Raw genomic sequence first — 22,972 nt, forward strand, 5'->3', positions numbered from 1 at the left:
AAAGGGAAAGGTAAGAAGGAAAGCAGAAATTTGGAGCGTCTACGTTTGTTTAGAAGATAGAATCGGATACTCGTACGTATCATATGTCAAACCAGTTATCCTCTGAGCTTTAGCTCCTGTTGTGAATGAGTTTATACTTGTAACTGGGTTTTGTGAATTCCCTGCTTATTAGATTTTGTAACTGGGTTTTGACTCTTTTTTTTTTTTTTTCTTCTTTCGTTTTTCCTATTTCAGGGCACTAAATGGATTGCTTTAAAGTTGACTTTTTAAATGGTGGGTCTGTATCTTACAGGTAGGTTGGGCCTAGCATTCTCAGTGCTTTCTTGTTGTAGGGATTTGAATCCTGCAACTCCTATATTGAATCCTGCACCTGTCAAATTTTTTAAAATCTCAAATTATCCTTTTCATATTATAATAAAAAATAAATTTTACAATAAATATTTAATAACGATAAAAAATAGCTTTTGAAATAAGTATTTCATAATAATAAAAAATAATTTTATCTTCTAAAATAGGTGTTCCATAATAGTAAAAATAGCTTTAAAGATAAACATTTCATATCAGTAAAAAATAGTTACGGGAATAAGTGTTTCATAATAATAATAAAAAAATTATCTTTCAAAATAAGTATTTCATAACAATAAAAAATAACTTCCAAAATAAACATTTTATAACAATAAAAAATAACTTTCAGATTCCATAATAATAAAATGATAGTTTAATATTTTCTAACAAAAATGAAAGATGCAAATACACATATGAGAGTGTAGAGTCAAATGGCCACGTCGTATTCATTGTTCAAATACGTGTGACAAAGTCAAATTAAAGATTTATACAAGTACGATTGTATTGGTCTTGTTTAACTACTAATAGTTTTCGTCAAAAGGGACTCTAAAAAATGTGTATCACTTGATTGTCTTCATTATTCTTGTTCCATCACGTTTGAGATTTTGAATTCAGATAAAGAATTTACCTGAATTTTCATTCTCGTTAATTTCGTAAATTTCCCTTCGGGAGTTTCTTAACCATATCATAAGATTAAAATTTTCCTATCAATTTGTTCTGAGGTTAACATAGTTACGCATAGGTACGTGTTTATTATTAATATATGGGATTGTCGATAGTATTTTGTTGATTGTTCTTGTTGTTACTTCTTGTCATCCTAAAATTGTTTGCAGTATTCACTCACTTTTATTGTGTGGTTTCCCAACGCGCACAATCATGCATTGTACTGGATGATGACCATTCATAAATTTCGCATTAATAACTCTGTACTGTCTTCTGATGTGTCATTTATGTTTGTAAGAGTTGTTCCAAGTTTTAAAACTTGCATGTTACTCACTAGTTATGATACTGATGTTTCGGTGTGAGAGCAAGATCATTAGCAGGTTAATGCAACTATGATTTTTAGCATGTCTTGCACAATATCATTAGGGTCTTAAATGCATCTAAATTATGACACCCTTGTCAATTAGAGTTTGCATAGGCTTTTCCTTGCATTTGCAGTGTTCAATACAAACTGGCCTAGTCTCTATAGAACATCAAATGTTGCAAAGTGATCCATCTAGATTCTAGAGACAAGCAGAAAGCAAATAACTATGGAACATTACAAAATAAGACATAATATACTTTAGATTGGGAGGATTTATATTATAAGCATACTTCATGGGAATGTCAGAAAATAACTTCTGGTGAATTTTTTCTTAGTTGATGAACCCTACAGCAACCAAATTTTCTAGGAAGTCATGAGGAACATACTGCTGGCTGAAGATGTCTGTCCCCTTTGTCATTGACTCTTGTCTTCTTATGTTTCTCTTTCTTTTGTTTGACGAAACAGAAACATGAGCAGCAGGGGAACTGTAACAAGAACTTCATTTCTCTCATGACCAAATTGGAGGACGTGATGTATATAGAGCTCTAGCCTTACTATATTGTAATCATTTAATTTTTATTCATTCCTCTTCGATGTTATTCTTGTCGTGCAGATAAAAAGATGCTTAACTTCTTTTTTCCATGCCCATCCCACTGGATACCTTGTGTTCCTTTCACTCGTTAGGATTTTTCCCTGGCGTATAGAAAAAACTAGGGGCAGCTTTTGGACGCTTTTACTAATTGGAAAATTGTGTTCATTCCGGTAAGGAATATTCAAGGTACAGGCATCTCTCATTTAATTCAAATGAACGATTAGCACTAAAATTAATTTTTTTTTGTTAAAATATATTTTTCGTCTTATAAAATACTCAAAGTTTGATTTTAATCTCTTCAAAAAAATTAGTCCATTTTTCATCTTCATAAAATTAAAATATATAATTTTTTTTTCTCAAAACTAGATTTGAATGAATTCAACATGTATGACATTTTTTTAATTCAAATTTTAAAATATAATTTATGAAAGTTAAAAACAACAGGAAAAAATAAAATAAAAAATTACAAGAAATTATTTTCTCTCAAACCCAGAAACCCAGATCGGATTATGTAAATTTCTTTCAAATCAAAACACAACATTCAATCAATTTTTATCAACACTCAAATCAGATCGACGCACCCAATTTGTAGTATGATTTTTCCTAGTATTAATTGAAAAAAAGGAAAAAAAGAAAGGGTTTTGGTTTTGCACGGGACATCATTCCAACAATTTGGAAGGAAAAAGTGTTATTGTCTCTTCTACAAGGAAGAACTCATTTGTTCAAATATTTGAGCTTTCTCTAGTTGGTCATTGCGGGTAATTAATCGCACCATAATAAAGTGTTCCTTAGATGTTTCAACTTTATATCTAGGCATCGTATTGAAGATTCTACAAGCATCATCAACAAATCCAGCTCTGTCCTATAGAAACTGGAAGCGTAAACAGCCCGAAAATTTAGATCAACAGAGTTGAATTGAAACAAAAAGTAGAAATGGTGGTTTGACAAAAACTGGAAGAGTTGAATTGAAACGAAAAGTAAAAAGGAATTGAAATTGAAAAAAGATAGGGATTAAAAAAAATAGCAAAACATCACTTTCGAATTGCGATAAAGGGTCCACGAAAATGAAGCTCTTTGCCTTTGGAGTTCATTGCCCTCCCTTCCCGCACGCGCCACCACCATCAACCTCCGTCAGCCACGACACACCCAAACTAGATCCACCGTAACAATACCCAAACCTACGAGGAAGAGAGAAGAAGACGCGCGTGATGGATGAGGCAAGGAATAGCCATTGAGGGAGTGACACGTGAAAAAATCCTTCACACTTGTTGCACAACCCACCATCAGGTAAGTTCAGTTAAAACGGTTAAAATGGAGCATAATTTTAATTCTGTGAAGACGAAGAAATGAAAAAAAAATTTAAGAACTAAAAATAAACTTTAGATATTTTACACAGAAAAAAAAAAGAATTTAACCTTCTTTTAGGTTATATTGGCCGGGTTTAAACCCAATTTCTTACGGATCAACGATATTGATACAATAAAACTAATTGATGCGTTTAAAACTAACTCCTACACTATCAATAGACCCCTTATGTTAAAAATATTGTACCCTACGGACTAGAGTTGGTTCTTAAACAATTAAATTTCATAAGCAGTTTAAGCAATTTAGTTATAGTGCTTATCAATTACTTTGCAGAAAAAAATTTATAGGACATACAACAACAATTCAAGAGGCTAATTAGGCAAGAAATGTCTAAGGTAATAAAGGTATCAAGAAACATCATGGATAAGCTCAAATGAAAAAGAAGAGATATTTTGTGAAGAAAGTTATTGGAATAAAGAGAATATTTGATCATAAAAAATGAATGAGAATTATGTTTATTATTGATTAATGAATACAAAATATTTTACATTACTTTTATATTCCCTATAATTATCATAACAAAAAACTAACCACCTCTAACTAATTATAACAATCTTAGTTAGTTAGATAAATAACAATTAACTCAAGTTGCACTAGGATGATTAATATATCTCTCAAACTTGAGAAGAAAATTGAAAGTGTCCGAAGGAAGTGCTTTAATATATAAGTTTGCAAGTTGCTGACCAAAAGTAATGAACAACAACTAGATAAGGCCTGAATGTAGTTTCTCTCGCACAATGTGACAATCTATCTCAATATGTTTTGTGCGTTCGTAAAAGATAGGATTAACAATAATGTAAAGTGCAGAGCGATTGTCACAAAACAAAAGAGTTGATCAAGTGTAAGCAATCCCAAAATCATTGAGCAAGTAGGTTAACCATTGTAATTCACATGTAGCATTGTCTAATGCACAATACTCAACCTCTAAAGAACTTCTAAAGGCTGGGGCATGCTTTTTGGATTTCCAAGAAATAAGAAAGCTTTCAAGATAAGCTGAGTAACCAATGATAGATGGGTTGGTGTCAATACATCTTGTCGAGTTAGAATCACTAAACACTTTGAGCGGGAGTATGTTGAAAGTAAAAAAAAAAAAACTAGAATTTAGTGATGCTTTATCCCTAAATTCTTAATCCAACTGAATCTTAAATTAAACTTCACCTACTAACCACCCCTCTAATTATTAGTCCATTAATGGAGTTTGTTCATGTACTAATAATATGTTTTCCTTCTAATTATTTTTCCGCTAAAACAAATAAAAATTAATGAAAAATGATAATTGATTATTTTAAAATCAAATGTACTATTTTTTATCTAACAAAAGATAAATAAAAAATCAAAAAGCAAAAATGTATTCAATATTTTTTATAATTTTAATTTGACCTATTTTATTCTGTCGACTTTAAATTCTTTTACATTAATAATAAAATTGTAAGTGTATTTTTTTCACGGTATTTAAATTTGTTTTTTGTTGGTACAAGAGTAGGGGGTACTTCTGTTTTTTTTTTTTAATAGTAGGCAAATAGAATTATTATTAAGAGAGGGAACCAGGTGCGTAGGTGTATCAGGAACGGCCCCACAACATATTTGGCAGCAGAGGCTATTAAACATGCCTCAATTCTTAATTACTTTTGTCTTTTTTGGATGAGACACAATTTTCTATTTGTGCCTCTTGAAGGAAAAGGAAATTTTCATTTATAGAAAAAAATACCAAAATGAGTCAATGAGATGGCAATAAGCCAGTGATGTGAGAGAAAATGGAGCAAAACAGGTGAAATTCATTAGTGGTTCCACTTCAGATCACAATCATCCTCTTCACAAAACATGTGCATGCTGCAGTTTTGAGACATTTTAGCTCGCAAAGTTATAAGACAACGTGATAAAAATATGCCAATTCCAATTTTACAAATGATTTTATCTTTTTTAATAAGGTTTCCGAATTTTTTCGTAAGAATAAATCATCATTTGGGCACTTGAAAGTATGGATGAATATATGAATCAGGTGTGTTTAAGGTTTAATCCACTTGAAAGTATTCTAGACGACTTAAATAAGTATAATTTATGAAATAAATGGATTTTTTTACGGTTAGTATTTGGTCCTTAAAAATCTGCTGATAAACAGACCAATCAACGAATCTAAATATTAATTTGAAAAAAAATTATAAAGAAAATATTTTTTAAAAGTGAAAAATGTGTAAAATTAAAAGAAAATAAACTTACTTCATTTTTTTAAACTAAAATTTATCGTACTAGAATATATTGATATTTTAAACATAATGAATTAACAATAATAATTTAAATTAAAAATTAAAATCTTAACATAATAAATTAAAAATACTTGAACATTAATTTTAGGTGGATTAAATGAATAATCCGTAAGTTTTCCAATAAAATTCATTAGGTCTATAAACTTAACATGCCAAACTCAAAAAAATCATATATACCTATGTGGATTAAATAAAGAGACTCATTATTCACAAAGCCTACGAGCTTAAGAGACTTATCCATGAAATCAAATCCAAATACACATCCCTACTTAAAAGCATATAACACTATCACATTAATATCTGAAATTCAAAATAAATAAATAAATTCCTAAATTTTAATCTAAATCTTTAGGTTAACTATCTAGTATTGTTGTAATCTCTAAATATTTGTTAATCTTATTATTTACATTATATTTCCTTCATTCCTAATTATAAAACCTTTTTTAGAAAATTATTTATCTTTTTTTATAAGATCATTTTTTAATTTCTAGATGTATTAATTATTTTTTCTCTATATACCCTTAGTTAATTATTCTTTCTCTAAGCATTATGAGAAACAATTAAGTGGATAGAGAGATAAGAAAAAAATAATTTTAAGATGATAATATAATTAATTGACATATTTAATATGACTGATTAAATTAATTATTTTTTTAAGAGACATGAATTAGTTAAAAAAGTCTTGTGATTAAGAATGGAGTGAGTATTTTTTAAAATGGATTAATGAATTATATTTTAATTTTAGGGACTTATTTTTTAAAAAAATAATACTAATTATATTTCAAATTAGTTTTTTTTTGTGCTCCATAAATCATATTAGTTTATTCTTGACAGATATATTATTGAATTTTTGTAAGGAAATATATTATTGAATCTTAGTTAAGTGTAATTGAATTCAAATGTATAAAAACAAACATTTCTTTCTTTTTGTCTTAATTATATTTTTTTATTTCTTTTAGTTAGATGCAGTTGTAATAACTATTATGTTGGAAATTTATTAGATTGTAAGTATTTGTGATTACGAGTGATTTTTAAAAGTAATTAAAGAATAAATTAGAAATAATAAATGTGTACATCAAATAAATAAAGTAATTTGTTTGGGTAATAGTTATAGATAATGGTTTTAGATTTGAATTTAAAAATATTTAATACATTAAAATTTATGAAAAAAACATCTATTTAATAAATTTATCCAACTCGGGTAAATGAAAAAATTTAAAAAAAAAAAAAGGAAAATGCAATCCAGGTCCAGGCACACGGTTTCAACTTTCACGGTGAGAGTAAGGTGGGTCCCGCAGCTACAGCTCCCACTCACTCACACAGTCACACTAGCCTTAAAACCCAATTTTGTTTGTTTGTTTGTTTTGCATGGCACTGTCGCTTGCCGCTTAGTTATTTCACATTTCACAACACTCCTCTTCTCGATCTTCTCCTCTTCCCAATTCATCCGTTACAATTCCCCTTTTCATTCTCTCTCGTTCGATTGCTCAATTCCCAATCCCCTCTTCTCCTTCACCGAACCGCAGAGGCAGCCCAGCGTAGGCGATTTCACCATCGATCATCATGGCCATGCCTCCCATTGATCGCTGGGACGCTGATAAAATGTAGGTTTATTTTTTTTATATAAAAAATATTCCACTTTTTTTATTTCAATCTACGTGTCGTTTTAATACGGTGAATTAATATTGAATGTTGGTTGGTTGTGTAGACTTCGATTATATTTGCATGATTATATGGTCAAAAGGGGAATGCACAACGCCGCTGAGATTTTCAAGAAGGAAGCACAAGTTCCCGATCACCCTGTTTGTATGTCATACCACTCCTCTGTACTATCCAATTGCATATATTCACACACACGCGCACGTACAAAGAATTGTTCTGTTTTAATTTTATGTTATTCTTTTCATGTTGAAATCATTAATTGGAAGCGCTAGCTACTATCTCTATGCGGATTAAATACACGCTAGGGTTCTTTCAATGGGTCTCTGAGTTCAATTTTTGGTTATTCTCTTTCTTCTTTCTTAAGTTACTGCATTTAAGATTGACAAATACTAATCAATGTCTTTTAAGATATTGATTAACGAACTAAAAGGAGAATTATTTTTATTAAAATAAGTAAAATTGTGTTATTCATGATTTTTTTATGCTCTTTTATGATGTCCACAATAATTTTTTTTAGTTTCTTAAACAATAAAATCCTTATTTTAATAACAAAATAAAAATAGAAAAATAGAAAAACAAAAGCAGTAGAATTATGCATTTGGGTTAGCTTATCACTAGCTTCTGAAATAAGCTGTTATGAGTCTTTTTCATAAGTTTAAGACTATGTTTGGATAAAAGTTGGGAAAATACTTTTGCCAATTCTAATGCACATTTCCAAATTCCAATATACAAAATGAAGAAGGAATAATTTATTGCTTTGGGAGTAAAAGTACTCGTGAGTTCTTTGAAACTGAAAAGCCAAACATGCATTAAGTAAGCTCTATAGAAGTTATCCTGTATGATCCTTTTGTTGTGAGAAGGAGGTAATGTCTATGGGATGCACACTTTTTTTTGGGGGACACATTTCAGTGATTGCATTGCATACTGAACTTAATATTCATGATTTCATGTACTTCAGCTCAATTAATATTATAAATTACCAGCTATTGATCTACTATGCTCACTTATCATTCTAAATCATGCTGGAAATTGATTGAGCAGACATGAATTTTTTAGATTCAGTGGTTGATTCTCCAGATGGATTCCTGCATGAATGGTGGTCTATTTTCTATGAGGTATTTACCTCTAGGCAAGGGAAGGACCAAGAGACCGGGCAAGGGTCCTCTAGTAAGCTGGTAATTACTAACTTTATGATAATGTGGTCTTATTTTGTGTTGTTCAAAGTTTTATTCAAGCAGTAAAGAATAATTTATTTGTCAAATTTCAGGTCCCAATGATGACACAAAACGCAAGGAATGATGCTCCTCCTAAAATCCCTCAAATATCAATGAGTGAGCACAGAACTCCACAATTTCAAGTCAACTCCAGCTTTAACAACATGATGACTCAACCAGCCGTTTGTGTAATTCCTTCAATAATGTACAATAAAGAAGAGCGTCTTGGATATCTGCCCGAAAATGTTGAACCAAGTTTGCATGATGTTATAAATAGTAACCTGACGTTCTTGTCAGGGACTAGTTCAAAGTAATGTGAAGATGTGTGATTTTTTTTTACTGTTTCATGTTGTGTGTTTTGCTTTCATACTCCTGCATAAGCGAGTTTGCAGTATCATCCTTCACTGTGATATGAAATAATTTACATAAGGTTCTTTTGATGTAATGTGACACTAGGGCTGTGGTACTTTATATATACAAATTTAAAATGTTAGCAGCTCTAGTAAGAAAAAAGAAAAATTCTGTTAAATTGAAGGAAGTATATTCTTAACTGTCGTTACTTTTTAAATTGGCTTTATGAAGCGATGAAACTCCCTTCACCTTGTCTTTTTACATTATTCTTTCTACTGTTTTCTGTTTTGTCAGTTATCCACTGCAAGATGTAGTAGGCAAGCAGGCCCAGAAGCAAGTCTTTAAGGTATGATCCTGTTCACCTAAATATAATTAAGAGAATCACAAACTCAGTGCATAAGCGTAACAAATTTACTTTATTTATTTTCAGGATAGTGGAATTGGCATGAGTGTGGAGAGGGATATACCTAGGGACCCACTGGATGTAATGCAAAAATCAATGCTTCCTTTAGATGGACTTCATGAAACAAGTATTTCTTGAACCCATTATCGTAGTTCTTTCATTTTTCCCCCTTTTGCTCTGGAATCCGGAAAGTCTTGCTGTTTTATACCCTACTTTCTTATTTCTCTATTTTTTTCAATTGTGGTGAGCTTTGCATTCGAATATAATATGAAAATGCATGCGACTTGTCTCTGACTCTGTTATTCTTAGTTTGATGATCTCTTAAAGAGGCACCCTACTATGACCCTGAAGTCATTACCTTCAGTTTCATGTTGATTCTACGAAGTTCACTTTGGAGTGTTTTTCTTTAATCCAGTTTTGTCTTAATCAAATGTATGCCAAAGAAGATTGAGCCATAAAGTTATTATGTTACATGCCCGCATATTGTCTTGTGCCCAAAATTTGGTTTTGGTGTAGAATTCTGGGAAAAACGGTTTACTAAGTCTCTAAAATCGATGATTTAGTACCCTGTTCCCCATATAGATGTAAATAATTAAATTTGTGTTCAACTATTTACAACAAGAACTTTCCCCCAAGCTGATTAGTGCATATTGTATCGTTGTTTTGAGATCTTGATGGTTCGTTTACTTTGCAGAAGCCAATGAAGCTCTCAATATAGTACCACTAAATGGATGGCCAATAAATGTACGTGATGGAATATGCTTTCAGTTTTCTATGAACTTCCATAGAAGTGTATATGAAAGTTCGTTGTTGATATTATCTCATTTATTAAGTGGATATTAACCAAGACTTGCTGGGTTTACAGAACCAAGTACTAACTTCATCTTTGCAACCACCAAATTGTCGACAGAAGTGTCAAATGTTGAAAACGCAAAATCAGGATGCAATCCTTGCTCAAGCAATTGCAGGTACTTCAAAAAATCAGACTTCCACAGTTCCTGAAAACTCTAGCAAATGCAATACAACGAAGATTTCTGAGATTGAATCAAGTGATAAGGATAAGCAGGTATGGAGTTGTGTTCTATTGTTGGATATTCCAAAAGACATATTTGTTCTAATTTGGATTTTGAAGAAGCTGAAATTTTGATAATAGTAGGGACAAATCTTGCAACAAAATGATGTATCATGCAAGAGAGCATAGTTCACAATCTTTTCTCTTCGATGGTAAAGTTCAGTTGTCATTTTTGAACCCAAAGGATTCAAAAGTTTAAATACAAGAGAATCCAAGATTTTTCTCTGAGAGTTTTAAGGTTATTAATCAAAACCAAGTATGCTTCCAGGATGGAAACTCTATAAAAATGGAGATTGAAGTAGACTAGTTGCTTAAGATGACTGCAAATCTTTGTTATTTTTCAAGTACCTGTGAAAATTATTGAAACACAAAAAAATTAAAGAGAGAAGAGAAAAGGACCAGTGCAATTATGCTATGGTCTTTGAATTGGACACTATGGTTTTCATGAAGATCCTTTGCATTTGAAATAATTTTTGTGTTATGATTTCATTTCCCTCTTCATGGAATAAACTATTGTTTGTCATTATTAATCAAAGCTAGGAATGAACATTTTCGTCTCATTCAAGCTGATATATACATTATGTTTCTTAAGGTTATCTAAATATTCCATATGAATCTATGTTTCCAGTTGTTGACTTTCTTTGTAACAAACTAATTTTATGACAGATGATAAACCAAATGATTACAACTGTAGAACATCAACACCAGCAGGATCAACAAATTCAGGCGCAATCCCAGAATGTTGAGGCATGCTTTTCTATAATTTAAAATTCCAAATTATTGCACTTTACCTTATTGATGACAGAAAATAACTGGTGCATATATATCTGAAATATATTTGTATCTCTAATCAGAATAACAAAAAAACAAAGACAACAGAATTCATAAGACCTAGAGAAAGTGCCCAGGTAGGCTGTCATAAACCTTCAAAGAAAATCCTGGAAATCTTTTCATTCCTACCACCCAAAAACAGCTTTGTTTAAAGCCATTACCTTTGTTGTTATTATTTTTTTTTTGGTCAACTGGATTCCTTATTTACTATCTTTTAAATTTTTGTTCTTTCCATTCCATGGAATGCAAACAATAGAACTGTGAGGATACAGCCAATGGAAAACCCATGGATGAAAATGTGGAGTCTTTCCTGTCTTTAGAAAATGAACATGCTGATCATAAAATTGCACCTTTCAGCAATCTGAAACGAACTTCAGCTACATGCAGAAATGAAAAGAAAGGTAATATATCCACATCTCTAAGAAAATAGTATTGCCTTAATTCAGTTCATGCATGTGTTAAACCAGTTGGTCATAATTCAGTATTTACATAAACACCAGATACTGATGTGAGGCCATAGAAACTTTCTAGCTTAGTATTATCTTAGAATTTTCTAGTTCCAGAGAAATTTATTTAGTTTGAGAGCCAAAAATCTTTATCTAAGGTTGAAATCAACTCTATAATTTGTTAGTTTGATGATAATTATTTTTTTCTATAGGTTAACTTATTGACAAGTATATTAAATTATCATAAGTAGTAAAGTAAATGGAAGTCTGAATGTCGAGTTCACAGGAACTTTATTTGTACTTAGATTTATAAAAATCCAATTTTCAAGCAAGAGATAAGGAATTGAAAGTGAAAAATTAAAGGAAAAAGTAAAAGATATAAAGACAAGAAAAAATAAACAATGATTTGAATGCGAAAGTTGAATTCAGAATTTAAATATGTTGGGGTCTAGCATGCCTAACTACACTTGATGCAATGTTAATGTGTTTCTCTATTTAATGCTATTCCAATTTTCACTCACATTTTAAATGATACTCAACCCTGATCCCTTACTCTTAAGAGTCTAATTTATTTATTCTCTTTCTCAAATCCCTTTGTAGAGATAAAGTTGCATGAAGTTTAGAAATGTATGCATAGGTTAAACAATATTACTTTATTCCTAGCAATGATTTGTTTAGATGCACTTTTTCAATTCTTTAGAAATTAAACATTTTCCAATGTCTAATCCCTAAACAGATGCATGGATGATCAGATCATAACAATGATAATAAAGCACATGAATTTTTTTTAAAAAAAATTAGCATTGCATTCAATAGATAATAAGGAAATATTACATTACAAAGACATTGGCTGCTAGACTCCCAACAATGGAAATTTAACTTCTGATAGTCATGTGAGGCTTTACATTTTAGGGGTTGATGAGAATAGAAGAAGGAGAATGATGGATAAAGGAAGAGAAGGGGATAATGAATATAGAAAGAGGGTTTTTCCTATTTGAGATACTCAGGCTTTTGATGTATTCATCAAAGAGTTTTGAGTCTCAGTGTGTTTTTTTCCTTTACTTTCTATTCCATTTAGGCTTAAGGTAACTTAAAATTCACGCGACCTGACACTAAGCGGACCTTCTGGGCTTAGCGAGTATGACGGTGATTACGTGCTTAGCGTCGGATTCGTGCTAAGCGCGCCTTTGGGTTTTTTGGTGGGCTTTCTTCACGTTAAGCTTGAGCTGACACAATTTTTAACTTTTTCTTCAATGCTCCTAAAAAACATGTGTAATTTCCTTCTTCTGCCTATTGGTCAAAAAATTAAAATGATATTAAAATTCTCATTATTCCATTAAAAACAACAATAAAGTAGAGGAATTTTAATTATTATTAATCAAAATTGATTATAAATTAAATTCAAATTTCGCAGTTATCAATATACCAAAAACCCTGATAGTTGCTTATGTGTATTCTTTGTTTGTAGCACCTCTAGCAATCACCTAAAGATCTTTTACACACATTCTCCGTTTTTGTCATTTTTTTAGCCTCTCGGGGTGTGCATATAGGAGGAGATTGACATCTTTTAAAACTAAATCTAGATTATTGTGGGACCCTATATCTTCTTTTTGAGAATATAATGCTTGAAAAAGAAAGACACATTGGGGTGGGGGAAAGAAAATGTTGGTGAAATTCACTCCTTTCATTTAGTGTTTATTTGATTATAAATTTATCTGCATTGGATTCAAATCCTTGTAAGAGATTAAGAAAGTGATAATTTGTTAAGTAAATACAATCTCAGAAGATTTATACAAGCAATACCCTATATTGGGTTTGATTTTTGCTGCATCTTGTTAGTATCTCTGAGTCTCCTATGCAGAAATACTTTGATTATGATTGCATTATAACATTAATATGATAGAAGCTAGCTAGACACTAGACTAGACAATGATGGTAAGGTCAAAAACGAAATTGAAACATAATTAAGTAAAATATACTATAGTCAATTCAATATCAAAAGGTAAATTTGGAAATTATATTAAATGTTTATTCGAATCTCTAATATAAGGATTACCACCCATTATGGTAGGTTTTTCTTTCGAAGAGGTTGGTTGCCTTCATTCAAGCAAAAGCAAGGTTTTGTCTAGCCATTTTTCATCAGATGGAAAAGTTTTGGCAAGTGCTGGACATGAGAAGAAGGTAATAAGATGCAATGAATTTTCAAATTCTAGTTTTGCTTATCCATTCAGAATCATTGCCTAGGTATTTTCCTTGTTTCAGAACTTATTGTAGTTTATGATGACAGGTTTTCATTTGGAACATGGAAAATTTTGATTGTGTAACTACTACAGAAACACATTCACTTCTTGTTACAGATGTTAGGTTTAGATCAGGTTCAACTATCTTTGCAACTTCTTCCTTTGATAGATCTGTGAGACTATGGGATGCTGCCAGAGTAAGTTGTCACTTGTCACTTTTGTTTCAGTTGTCTTTATGTATATTCGATAACTTCAAATCTTCAATATTGTTTAGAGTATGAATCATCTTCATCCTACCCTCTGCTTGCTTTCAATTTTTTTATTCCTATTTACACTTTCTCCTTCCTTTGTTTTTTGCAGTCAATTTAATACTGTTTTTTTTTCATGATATAGCCAACCAGTTCTCTGCTCAAACTTACTGGGCATGCCGAACAAGTAATGTCATTGGACTTCCACCCAAGAAAAGTGGACCTTCTTTGCTCATGTGATAGCAACGATGTAATTCGACTGTGGAATATCAATCAAGGTGTTTGCATGCATATATCTAAGGTCAGTTTTACACCCACTGTTTTCTTTTGTAAAGATAGATTTTCCAGTATGTTAAATCGTCACAATAAGTAATCAATCCAAGAAGTTGAGCTTTACCAAACAGCATAATGAATATTTTCATTAATAAATTATCTTAATGATTTATTGCAGGGAGGTAGTAAACAGGTCAGGTTCCAGCCTTGTTTTGGGAAGTTTTTGGCTACTGCCACAGGAAATAATATCAAAATATTTGATGTGGAGACCGACAGTCTTCTGTACAATCTAGAGGTAACCTTCGAGCTTAATGCGTGATTATAATGTATCATAACCCCTACTTTAACTCCAATCAGTTCAATTTCGAGTTTTGTAACATGTATCGTTACTAAATTTCATTCCCTTCTAGGGACATGTTAAAGATGTTCGTTCCATTTGTTGGGATAAAAATGGAAACTATGTTGCCTCCGTCAGTGAAGATAGTGCACGTATCTGGTCATCAGACGGACAATGCATAAGTGAATTGCATTCAACCGGAAACAAGTTCCAATCATGCATATTTCATCCGGAATATCATAACCTCTTAGTTATTGGTGGTTATCAGGTAAACTCTTCATCCAGTATGAGATTGATATTTTTGTCGGTCCCTTCTGTATATTCCTAACAAAGTTACACTCTTTCTTTCTTTTATGCATTTAGGCCAAGAGACAAAGTACCCCTTGTATATGACCACTATCTTCTTGAGCATTACATGTGCATCGCATAGAATAATTTTCAAGTCTCTTGTTTTGATAACGATTCCTTTGAAAATGAATAATGATTTATGCTTAGGTATTTGCATACGACAGTAGGGATAGATCCATGTTGCCTGTGTTGCATGATGTTAACAAACTTGATTTGTGATATCTTTCCTCTGAAAAAAATGAATAATGATTGTGCTTTAGTATTTGCTTGTCATGTTAACTCTTCTTCCACATGCGTAGCAAATATATTACAATGTAACAAATTTGTCCACAATTTATTGCAGTCCCTGGAATTGTGGAGTCCCGCTGAGAGCAGTAAAACATGGGCTGTTCATGCTCACAAGGGATTAATTGCTGGACTAGCAGATTCTCCCGAAAATGAAATGGTTGCCTCAGCTAGCCATGATCATTGCGTGAAACTATGGAAATGAGGATTTGAGAGCATATCTGCGTCAAGTGTTAATTATGGGAGGCTTTTACATTACATTATTTCTTCTCCTGCTTCATTTTTTGGACTAATTAGATATTCTATATAGGTAAAAGGTATAACGTTATATACAATCTTATAGTGCACACATGTTACAAACTTTTGTGGCTTTGTTTCCCATTGGAAATTGGAAAAGTGGACCCCACTGCTTCATTTGAATGATGCTCAAGTAGTTCAAGTTTTTCTAAAGGTCAAAGAGTTCTGTTAACAGTTGCATATGCGATTATTTTAAAATTACAAAGTTTCGTATTCATTGGTTCATTGGTAGCCATTGCAATACGGTGGGGATAAGTTTAACTATCTTTTCATCCCTGCAAAATGCAGGACAATTTCGAGGATTAATTTAAAACAGATGAATTTAAAATTGTAAAGTCTATCATTTTGTTGAGTTTTATCGGATTTAGATAAACTCGAAAATAATCCGTTACAATATTTATTTTTAAAATTTTAATTTACTTATGCAATCAAAGCATTTTTTAATGACTAAATAAATCATATATTAAGTTATTATTATATTTTAATTCAAACAATATATAAAAATTAATAAATAACAGAACTTGGCTAATTGCCCCTTAACGTTAAATGTAAAATTTTAACTTTTATGTTTTAATTTAATAATTATTATATTTAATAAATTATATGACTTAAACTTGGCTAGTTGCCTGTTAACGATCCCCTACCCCATGGTTTGTGCTTCTAGGTAACTCACCAATTTTCTAGAAAAGTAACTTCGTAGGAATCTGTTAAGAACAAATTAACTTGTAAATTTTGTTTATTTAAGGGCGAGTCACATTTGATGTATTCTTTTATATGTTCACCTATGATGTTGTATTTGATTATTAAATCTACTATTAATTACATTACAAAAAAATCTAGTATTAATTACATGAAAAAAAACTTGATGCAAGCATTGATAAACAAACCTAAAAAAAGAGATTAAGGGATAATGTTGTTACTTACTAGCACAATTATACCTAGAAGAAAATAATGAAACTTATTTTATAATGTTTGTGCATTATAATTAACTTCTTCAAATTTAAGAGTTAATATAAACTCGAGCTTTAATAAATTCAACTCTTAAAATTAACTTGTAAACTTATAAGAGTTTACATAATAGAAAAAATAATATTAAAAGACATATTAATGATATATACACTTAATAAAATACTCTTATCACAATAATAATTTGACATTTGAATGACATGATAAAGCCAAATAATAAATCACAATATAAAGTGTAATAATATATTGGTACTATATAATATCAAAATACATAAATGATCAAATTATATATAAATTCATAAAAACATAAGTTATTAGAGTAAGAACATTTTAAAAAGTAGTTAATTTCTTCAAATTGTTTTAGTCAAACATTGTTGTTGTGGGACCCATTGAGGATGTGAATTATAGTTGATTTTAAACTTAGTGAATCCCTACTTGACCGGATAGTTTATGCAAAAAAGAGTCTCCTATAGAGTTAACTTGTTTTGTCTACATGTACTCATAAAATCATAAGAGTTTAAGAATTAACTTAAGATTTTGATAACCTTAGTGTACAGTGATGGAAATGATGTAATAAGGAGAGATGACAATTCAAGAAAGTGAGAAGCAAAAAAGAAAAAGGAGAAGATAAGTGAGAGAAGGAAAGAATAATTGGCAAGGTTAGAAATAGGTTAGACTAGGCTTGAACCTAACTGTTAGACTAATTTAAATAGTAAAATCAAATTGAATCAATTTTAAAAATTAGACTAAATTAAATATCAAAAAAACTTAGAAGATCAAATCAAACCTAAAAATTAATTAGAAGATAAAAAAATTAATTTAACTTTTATTTTTTAAAAAACTTAGCCTAACTTAAAAGCATAATATAGGTTAAGCTATAAGCTCGGGTCGAACGACCTAGCCTATTTTCACCTTGGTAGTGGGTGAGAAATTTTAAGAGGGTAAGGAAATCGGTAAGGGTGGTATAGTCTTCTAAAAATTAAGGGAAAAAAGTTGTTAAATTAGCTAAAAGCGGTAATGAATAACATGGGCCAACCCAGATGTGTATTAAAAAAAAACGCAATTTGAAGGTTGGATTTCGGGTCATGGGCTGATTGGGCCCAGTTATTCAATGAAGTAAAACAAAGTCACCGCCACGCCTGTAATTCAAAAACCCTAATTTCTTATATCATTTCACTCAGCCGCTGCGAGGCGAACAGAGAGACCCGAAGCCAGATTTCAAGATGAAGGTTTGTTTTCCTCTGAAACCCTAATTTTTCTCTCTGCTTCGATTTCTTGCTATTGGGATTAATTATGTACGCACACAACTTGTTTTGCAGTTCAACATTGCGAATCCCACCACTGGTTGTCAGAAGAAGCTGGAGATCGATGATGACCTGAAGCTGTAATTTCATCTTCACCATTTTAATTTTCCATTACTTGTGTTCATAGGAAGAAATAAATGAAAAATGTCGGAGTTTTAATCTATTTTCCCTTTGTTGTGTAATTACCAGCGGTGTTCTAGGACAAATTGCTAACTTAATAAAAAAATATAAATTTGATTTATATGTTATTCCGTATAAGCTATCTGAAGAGATTGTTTTCCTTGACGTTATTGGGCTATGCAACTTGTTAAAATGTATCGTGGCATTTCTATGCTCGCACTGGTAATTAATGGGAGTGGGAATCTGTGTTGTTTAGTTTTGATTGGTTTTGGGACGTGTTTTCCTGTTATAATAATTCTGTTTTAATTGCAGACGAGCATTTTGGGACAAGAGGATCTCACAAGAGGTTGTTGGTGATGCTCTGGGTGAGGTATGGTTTTTGCTGGAACCCTTCCATAGTGCAGAGTTTCCTGAAGTTACCTGAGAAACATTGATCAATGATTGGCTTATCCGTCCTTTCTTATATTTGCTACTTACAGGAATTCAAAGGCTATGTCTTCAAAATTACTGGAGGTTGCGACAAGCAAGGATTTCCAATGAAGCAAGGAGTGTTGACCCCTGGTCGTGTTCGCCTCTTGCTGCATAGAGGTTTGTCTATTCTGAAGCCTTTTGTTTTCTGTTGATTATAAATACATCATAATTATTAGTTTGAAGCATTCATTCAACTCATGTGTTTTATATTTGGAATTGGATACGCCTTGAATATTTTTAAAATCATACCTCTTTGTTTAACAACTTGTGTTGTTTGGTTCCTTTCAAGCAAGGTCATGTTTATTTGTTTTTGAGGTACTGTTTTTTTTTATAACTGGACTCAGGAAACTTTTAGCCAACCTTTGTTATTTTTTCAATGTTAAATTTCATTTGTTGCTTACCCATGCAGGAACTCCTTGTTTCCGTGGTTATGGAAGGCGCAATGGAGAGCGTAGGAGGAAGTCTGTTCGTGGGTGCATTGTCAGCCCTGACCTCTCTGTTCTCAACTTGGTGATTGTGAAGAAGGGTGAAAGTGATTTACCTGGCCTGACAGATGTTGAAAAGCCAAGGATGAGGGGTCCAAAGAGAGCTTCCAAGATTCGCAAGCTGTTCAATCTGTCTAAGGAGGATGATGTGAGGAAGTATGTCAACACATATAGGAGAACATTTACAACTAAAAATGGTAAGGTGCCTTCTCTCTGTAAATGTTCTCTATAGATTTATTTTTTTTCTTAAGAATAAATTACAAGTTTAACCCATTTATAACCTGTGATCTTTTCTGGTGCCTGCTTCCTGCATCTAAGTTTGAATTTATCAAATTTGTTTTAAGGCGACCACATTAACAGAGCTTATCTGGTTTTTGAAAATTTCTTTTGAAATTTATCTGTGGTCCTGTATATATATTTTGTTTGCAGTAAGAATTTATCTAAATTATCCATTCAGAGTTGTGTGTGTAGCAAAAATAGGACTTCTGGTAAAAATGTGTTTTCTTCAGGTCATTCTTTTTGATAATCTTGAAAAATTAGTACATGTATCTTAAGAGGTTATCTCCTATGATCTATCACTTCTCGTTCAAATTTGAAAACTTTGTTTTGCATATTTATGCTGTTGTTTGATGGGTAGGACCCATTGAAGGAGATTATTTTTGGACATGATTGTGATGATTTCTAGTCTGAGTTACATATGTTTGGTTGTAGGGAAAAAGGTGAGCAAAGCTCCTAAGATACAACGGCTGGTCACTCCCCTGACCCTCCAAAGAAAGAGGGCAAGGATTGCAGATAAGAAGAAGAGAATTGCCAAAGCAAAATCAGAGGCAGCAGAGTACCAGAAACTTCTTGCCTCCAGATTGAAGGAGCAGAGAGATCGCCGGAGTGAGAGCTTGGCTAAGAGAAGATCAAAGCTTTCCAGTGCAGCTAAACAAGCTGCCACAGCATAAGATGCTTTCAGACAGAGAAGTTTAGTCTTCGCCCTAGTTTTTGATAGTCCCATTTCATGATCCCTTTCTTTTGGTATTTTGGTATTCAAATACTTTTTTAAAGTATTTCTTTTATGCTTTCTTCGACAGTTTAATTGAATTTAAGTTTTTTTTTCCTTGTTGGAATTAGTGTGACCTTTTGAAGATGATATTTATAGACTGGCATATTTCTTTCTACCCTGATTTATCTGTGTCATTCTATCAATTTCTTTTAAGTATTTATTTAGATGGGGTTGTGGTAAATATATGTCCATCCCACTTAAAATTAAGTCAACCTGTTCCAGCTTGTATTTTGCAAGTTGAAGTTGGAGCAAGTTTATCTACTGTCCAATAAAGCCATGGAAACTAGTAGATGGTAGTCTTGTTTAAGTATAATATTTTGTCTGTATAGAGTTTCCTCCAGAGAACGACTAGTGATTATTTTCTTTTAAAGGATAAATATCATGTGAGTTGTCTTTTTTAACAAATGTTTTATACATCCAGTTAGGAATAAAGTACAAAGTGCATTTTTATATTTGTAAATCCTTTTAAATATAGTTAAAGATTGATAAGGATATTTGTGAAATGGGTGTAACCTGATAAAATATTTTGATCAATTTAATTTTGAAAATAAAAAAAAGTTAATCTAATATTTGATAAAATATATAAATTTAAAACTGTAATAAAGTTTTTAAAGAAATTAAAATCAAGGAATGTTATAAAATGTTTTATTAATCTTGAAACCGGTTTAGTTCAAATTTTAGAACTAAAAAGAATTATTTGTTTCTTAATTGTAAAAATAAAATATTGGTAAAACAATCCTTATATAACTATTGTAGTTAACTCTCCTATTGGCTATATCATTACCTAGAATTATTCGCATATAATACTTATGAGTACATGGGTATAAATTTGTCTTAACAAAAGAATATTTATATAGTGTGTATTATTGTAAATTTTGATACTTCTCTTTTGATTCTTGCGAAAAAAAATATTTATATAATGCAGCATTTTAGTCCAAAATAAAAGACATTACTCGCATATAATCACTACAACTTTCGTTTTTGTTGTGACCAATATATCATCAGCTGTGTGTTTTCTCTTCTATTGATGTCATTGTACCGTCACCACTATTAATTTCTCATTACATCATTCTTATTGCTCTCACCGTTACTATTAATTTGACTGCATCTAGCATTAGATAAATCTAGAATAAAAATAAGACACTTTGTGAAGCAAATAATGAATAATTCGATTTAGCTTCTCAACTCGAATTACATGAATGTCCAAATACGATAATTTGCATTAATATCATAAATCAAACACATATTTATGCATTTAATATAAATATTTTATGTATGTGTGTGTTGAGTTAATTCATGAATTAGACACATACATTATCATAAAATTCGATTTTTTCCATTTAGTTAACAAGTTCAGTTTTCAATTTAACTTTTGTAAACCAAACTCATCAATGTATCAAGTAAGATCAATCTCGAACTAACATTCATAAAATATTATGCCTTTTTTCTTGTTGGGATCAAATGAGATCGAGCTAATCATTTTCTTCAAGTCAATCTCAACTGACCAACGAAGAACGTGACAAATTGCCAAGAACACGTGGCATGCTGAAGCACACGTGGCAAAGCCCTTGTTTGCGACCTTTCCATTCCAACATGCAGGTCTCCTAAAGCGGTGTCAAACCATTCAAGCTTTAAACCTAACAATTGCACGTAGAAACGAAACTGAACACTGAACTCAACTGAGTAACCAAACCAAACCAAACCAAAAAACAAGATATGGCAGCCATGTTCTTAACCAGAAGCGCCCTCTTTCGCTTCTCAAAGTCTCTCCCTTACGCCCCTTCACTCTCTCTCTCAAACCCTCCAGGGTCACCTTCGCCTCCATTTCCAACAAAGACGTAAGTTCATCACTATCACAGTACTTTCTTTAGTTTTCTTCAAATGGGTCTATATATTAATAGGGTGCAATTTTAGTTTTCGTTTTTTAGTTGTTTTGAGTTACGTCCTATTAAGCCTCTAAGCCTAAATTTTATTATGGTATCAGAGTTTGTAGTTGTTGTTGTGAGACTATTATGTCATTCATTATGATCACCAACAGATATCTAGTTTCTGTAATCTTTACGCTTGATTCATGAAAAATTTATTGCACATATAGTTGGACAATATTGTGCTCTCAATTAGTATTCATGTGACATATAACTGAGTTAGTTGAGTTATGCTCAAACATATATAAACTTTATGTTTTCTTGCAGTGGAGAAGTGCAGAAGAAGAAGAAGGAAGAAGAGACGGAAGAACCGATTGGATATATGATTCTGCGGAGGCAGATGAAATGACAGAGAGGGCAAAAGAAACGATGATTGAAGGCTATGACAGGGCCAAGGATCAAGAGCGAGAAGCCAAAGACAGAACCAAGGAATACACACACGACGCAAAGGATAAGACCGAAGAGTATGCTTATGACACAAAAGAGAGTGACAAGGACGATGCAGGAAAGGTGGTGGACAGGAGTAGGGAAGGGGCGGAGAGGACGAAGGAGAAGACGGAGGAGGTGGCGGTCTCGGCGGGGGAGACGCTGAGGAACGTGGGGGAGAAGGCGAAGCAGGGCATGCAAGGGGCGTGGGAGACGGCGAAGGACACCACGCAGAAGATCAAGGAGACGGTGGTTGGTAAGGATGATGATGATGATGGTCGTGGTGTTCTCAAGGATGAGGATGTTGTGGAGATGAAGAGAAGAGTTGGTAAGAGTTATGGTGAGAAGGGTTATTAGAGAATAGAGAACAATGTCTTCGTTTGGTACTTAAATTTCTTACTATTCTGGTGTATCTATGTATTTATGTTTCTAGTTTTTCAACATGCTTATAAGTTGGGGATATAAATGTTGCTACTTGTTGGTTAACATGGGCAAAATCTTTTTGTCCAGCCTTGATATTGGATGTCGGCTGCACTGTCTGCACACATAGTATCTTCTTGGAATAAAAGTTTATATATAATCATATTTCATCCGTATCCCATATTCTTTTGCTATCTTCTTGGA

General features: G+C 31.9%; 2 protein-coding genes and 1 pseudogene across 10 annotated transcripts; all 3 read left to right on the forward strand.

Annotated features, from left to right (window-relative positions):
- Window positions 1–6,635: 6,635 nt before the first annotated feature.
- LOC100816007 (transcriptional corepressor LEUNIG) lies at window positions 6,636–15,723 on the forward strand. 9 transcript variants are annotated; one of them, XM_026125612.2, is made up of 17 exons: window positions 6,636–7,197; window positions 7,302–7,399; window positions 8,297–8,430; window positions 8,523–8,779; window positions 9,115–9,166; window positions 9,251–9,350; window positions 9,918–9,967; window positions 10,134–10,289; window positions 10,962–11,042; window positions 11,150–11,203; window positions 11,383–11,527; window positions 13,644–13,753; window positions 13,860–14,009; window positions 14,206–14,361; window positions 14,512–14,628; window positions 14,744–14,938; window positions 15,362–15,723. In XM_026125612.2, the coding sequence occupies exons 1-17, from the start codon at window positions 7,157–7,159 to the stop codon at window positions 15,506–15,508; spliced, it is 2,043 nt and encodes a 680-aa protein (XP_025981397.1). In that variant the 5' UTR covers window positions 6,636–7,156; the 3' UTR covers window positions 15,509–15,723. The 9 variants fall into 9 exon arrangements, with proteins under 9 accessions (XP_025981397.1, XP_025981398.1, XP_040865835.1 ...); XM_026125613.2 differs by having other exon boundaries at window positions 10,137–10,289; XM_041009901.1 differs by having other exon boundaries at window positions 8,318–8,430; window positions 10,137–10,289.
- A 1,978-nt stretch (window positions 15,724–17,701) lies between these two features.
- On the forward strand, window positions 17,702–20,112 carry LOC100800507 (40S ribosomal protein S6). Its single transcript, XM_003545944.4, has 6 exons — window positions 17,702–17,795; window positions 17,886–17,950; window positions 18,303–18,360; window positions 18,470–18,578; window positions 18,871–19,143; window positions 19,658–20,112. The coding sequence occupies exons 1-6, from the start codon at window positions 17,790–17,792 to the stop codon at window positions 19,894–19,896; spliced, it is 750 nt and encodes a 249-aa protein (XP_003545992.1). The 5' UTR covers window positions 17,702–17,789; the 3' UTR covers window positions 19,897–20,112.
- Window positions 20,113–21,698: 1,586 nt separating this feature from the next.
- On the forward strand, window positions 21,699–22,944 carry LOC100816532 (uncharacterized protein ECU03_1610-like; annotated as a pseudogene).
- Window positions 22,945–22,972: the final 28 nt, after the last annotated feature.

Source organism: Glycine max, chromosome 15 (genome assembly GCF_000004515.6).
Source record: "Glycine max cultivar Williams 82 chromosome 15, Glycine_max_v4.0, whole genome shotgun sequence".
Classification (NCBI taxonomy): Eukaryota; Viridiplantae; Streptophyta; class Magnoliopsida; order Fabales; family Fabaceae; genus Glycine; species Glycine max.

Bases quoted from the DNA above. Each gene is read 5' to 3' on its own strand.
- LOC100816007 (XM_026125608.2), top strand. From the start codon at position 7,157: ATGGCCATGCCTCCCATTGATCGCTGGGACGCTGATAAAAT. The intron at 7,400-8,296 runs GTATGTCATACC...TTGATTGAGCAG, and splicing joins AGTTCCCGATCACCCTGTTT to ACATGAATTTTTTAGATTCA. The intron at 13,754-13,859 runs GTAATAAGATGC...TTATGATGACAG, and splicing joins GTGCTGGACATGAGAAGAAG to GTTTTCATTTGGAACATGGA.
- LOC100800507 (XM_003545944.4), top strand. The intron at 17,951-18,302 runs GTAATTTCATCT...TTTTAATTGCAG, and splicing joins ATCGATGATGACCTGAAGCT to ACGAGCATTTTGGGACAAGA. The intron at 18,579-18,870 runs GTTTGTCTATTC...TTACCCATGCAG, and splicing joins TCGCCTCTTGCTGCATAGAG to GAACTCCTTGTTTCCGTGGT.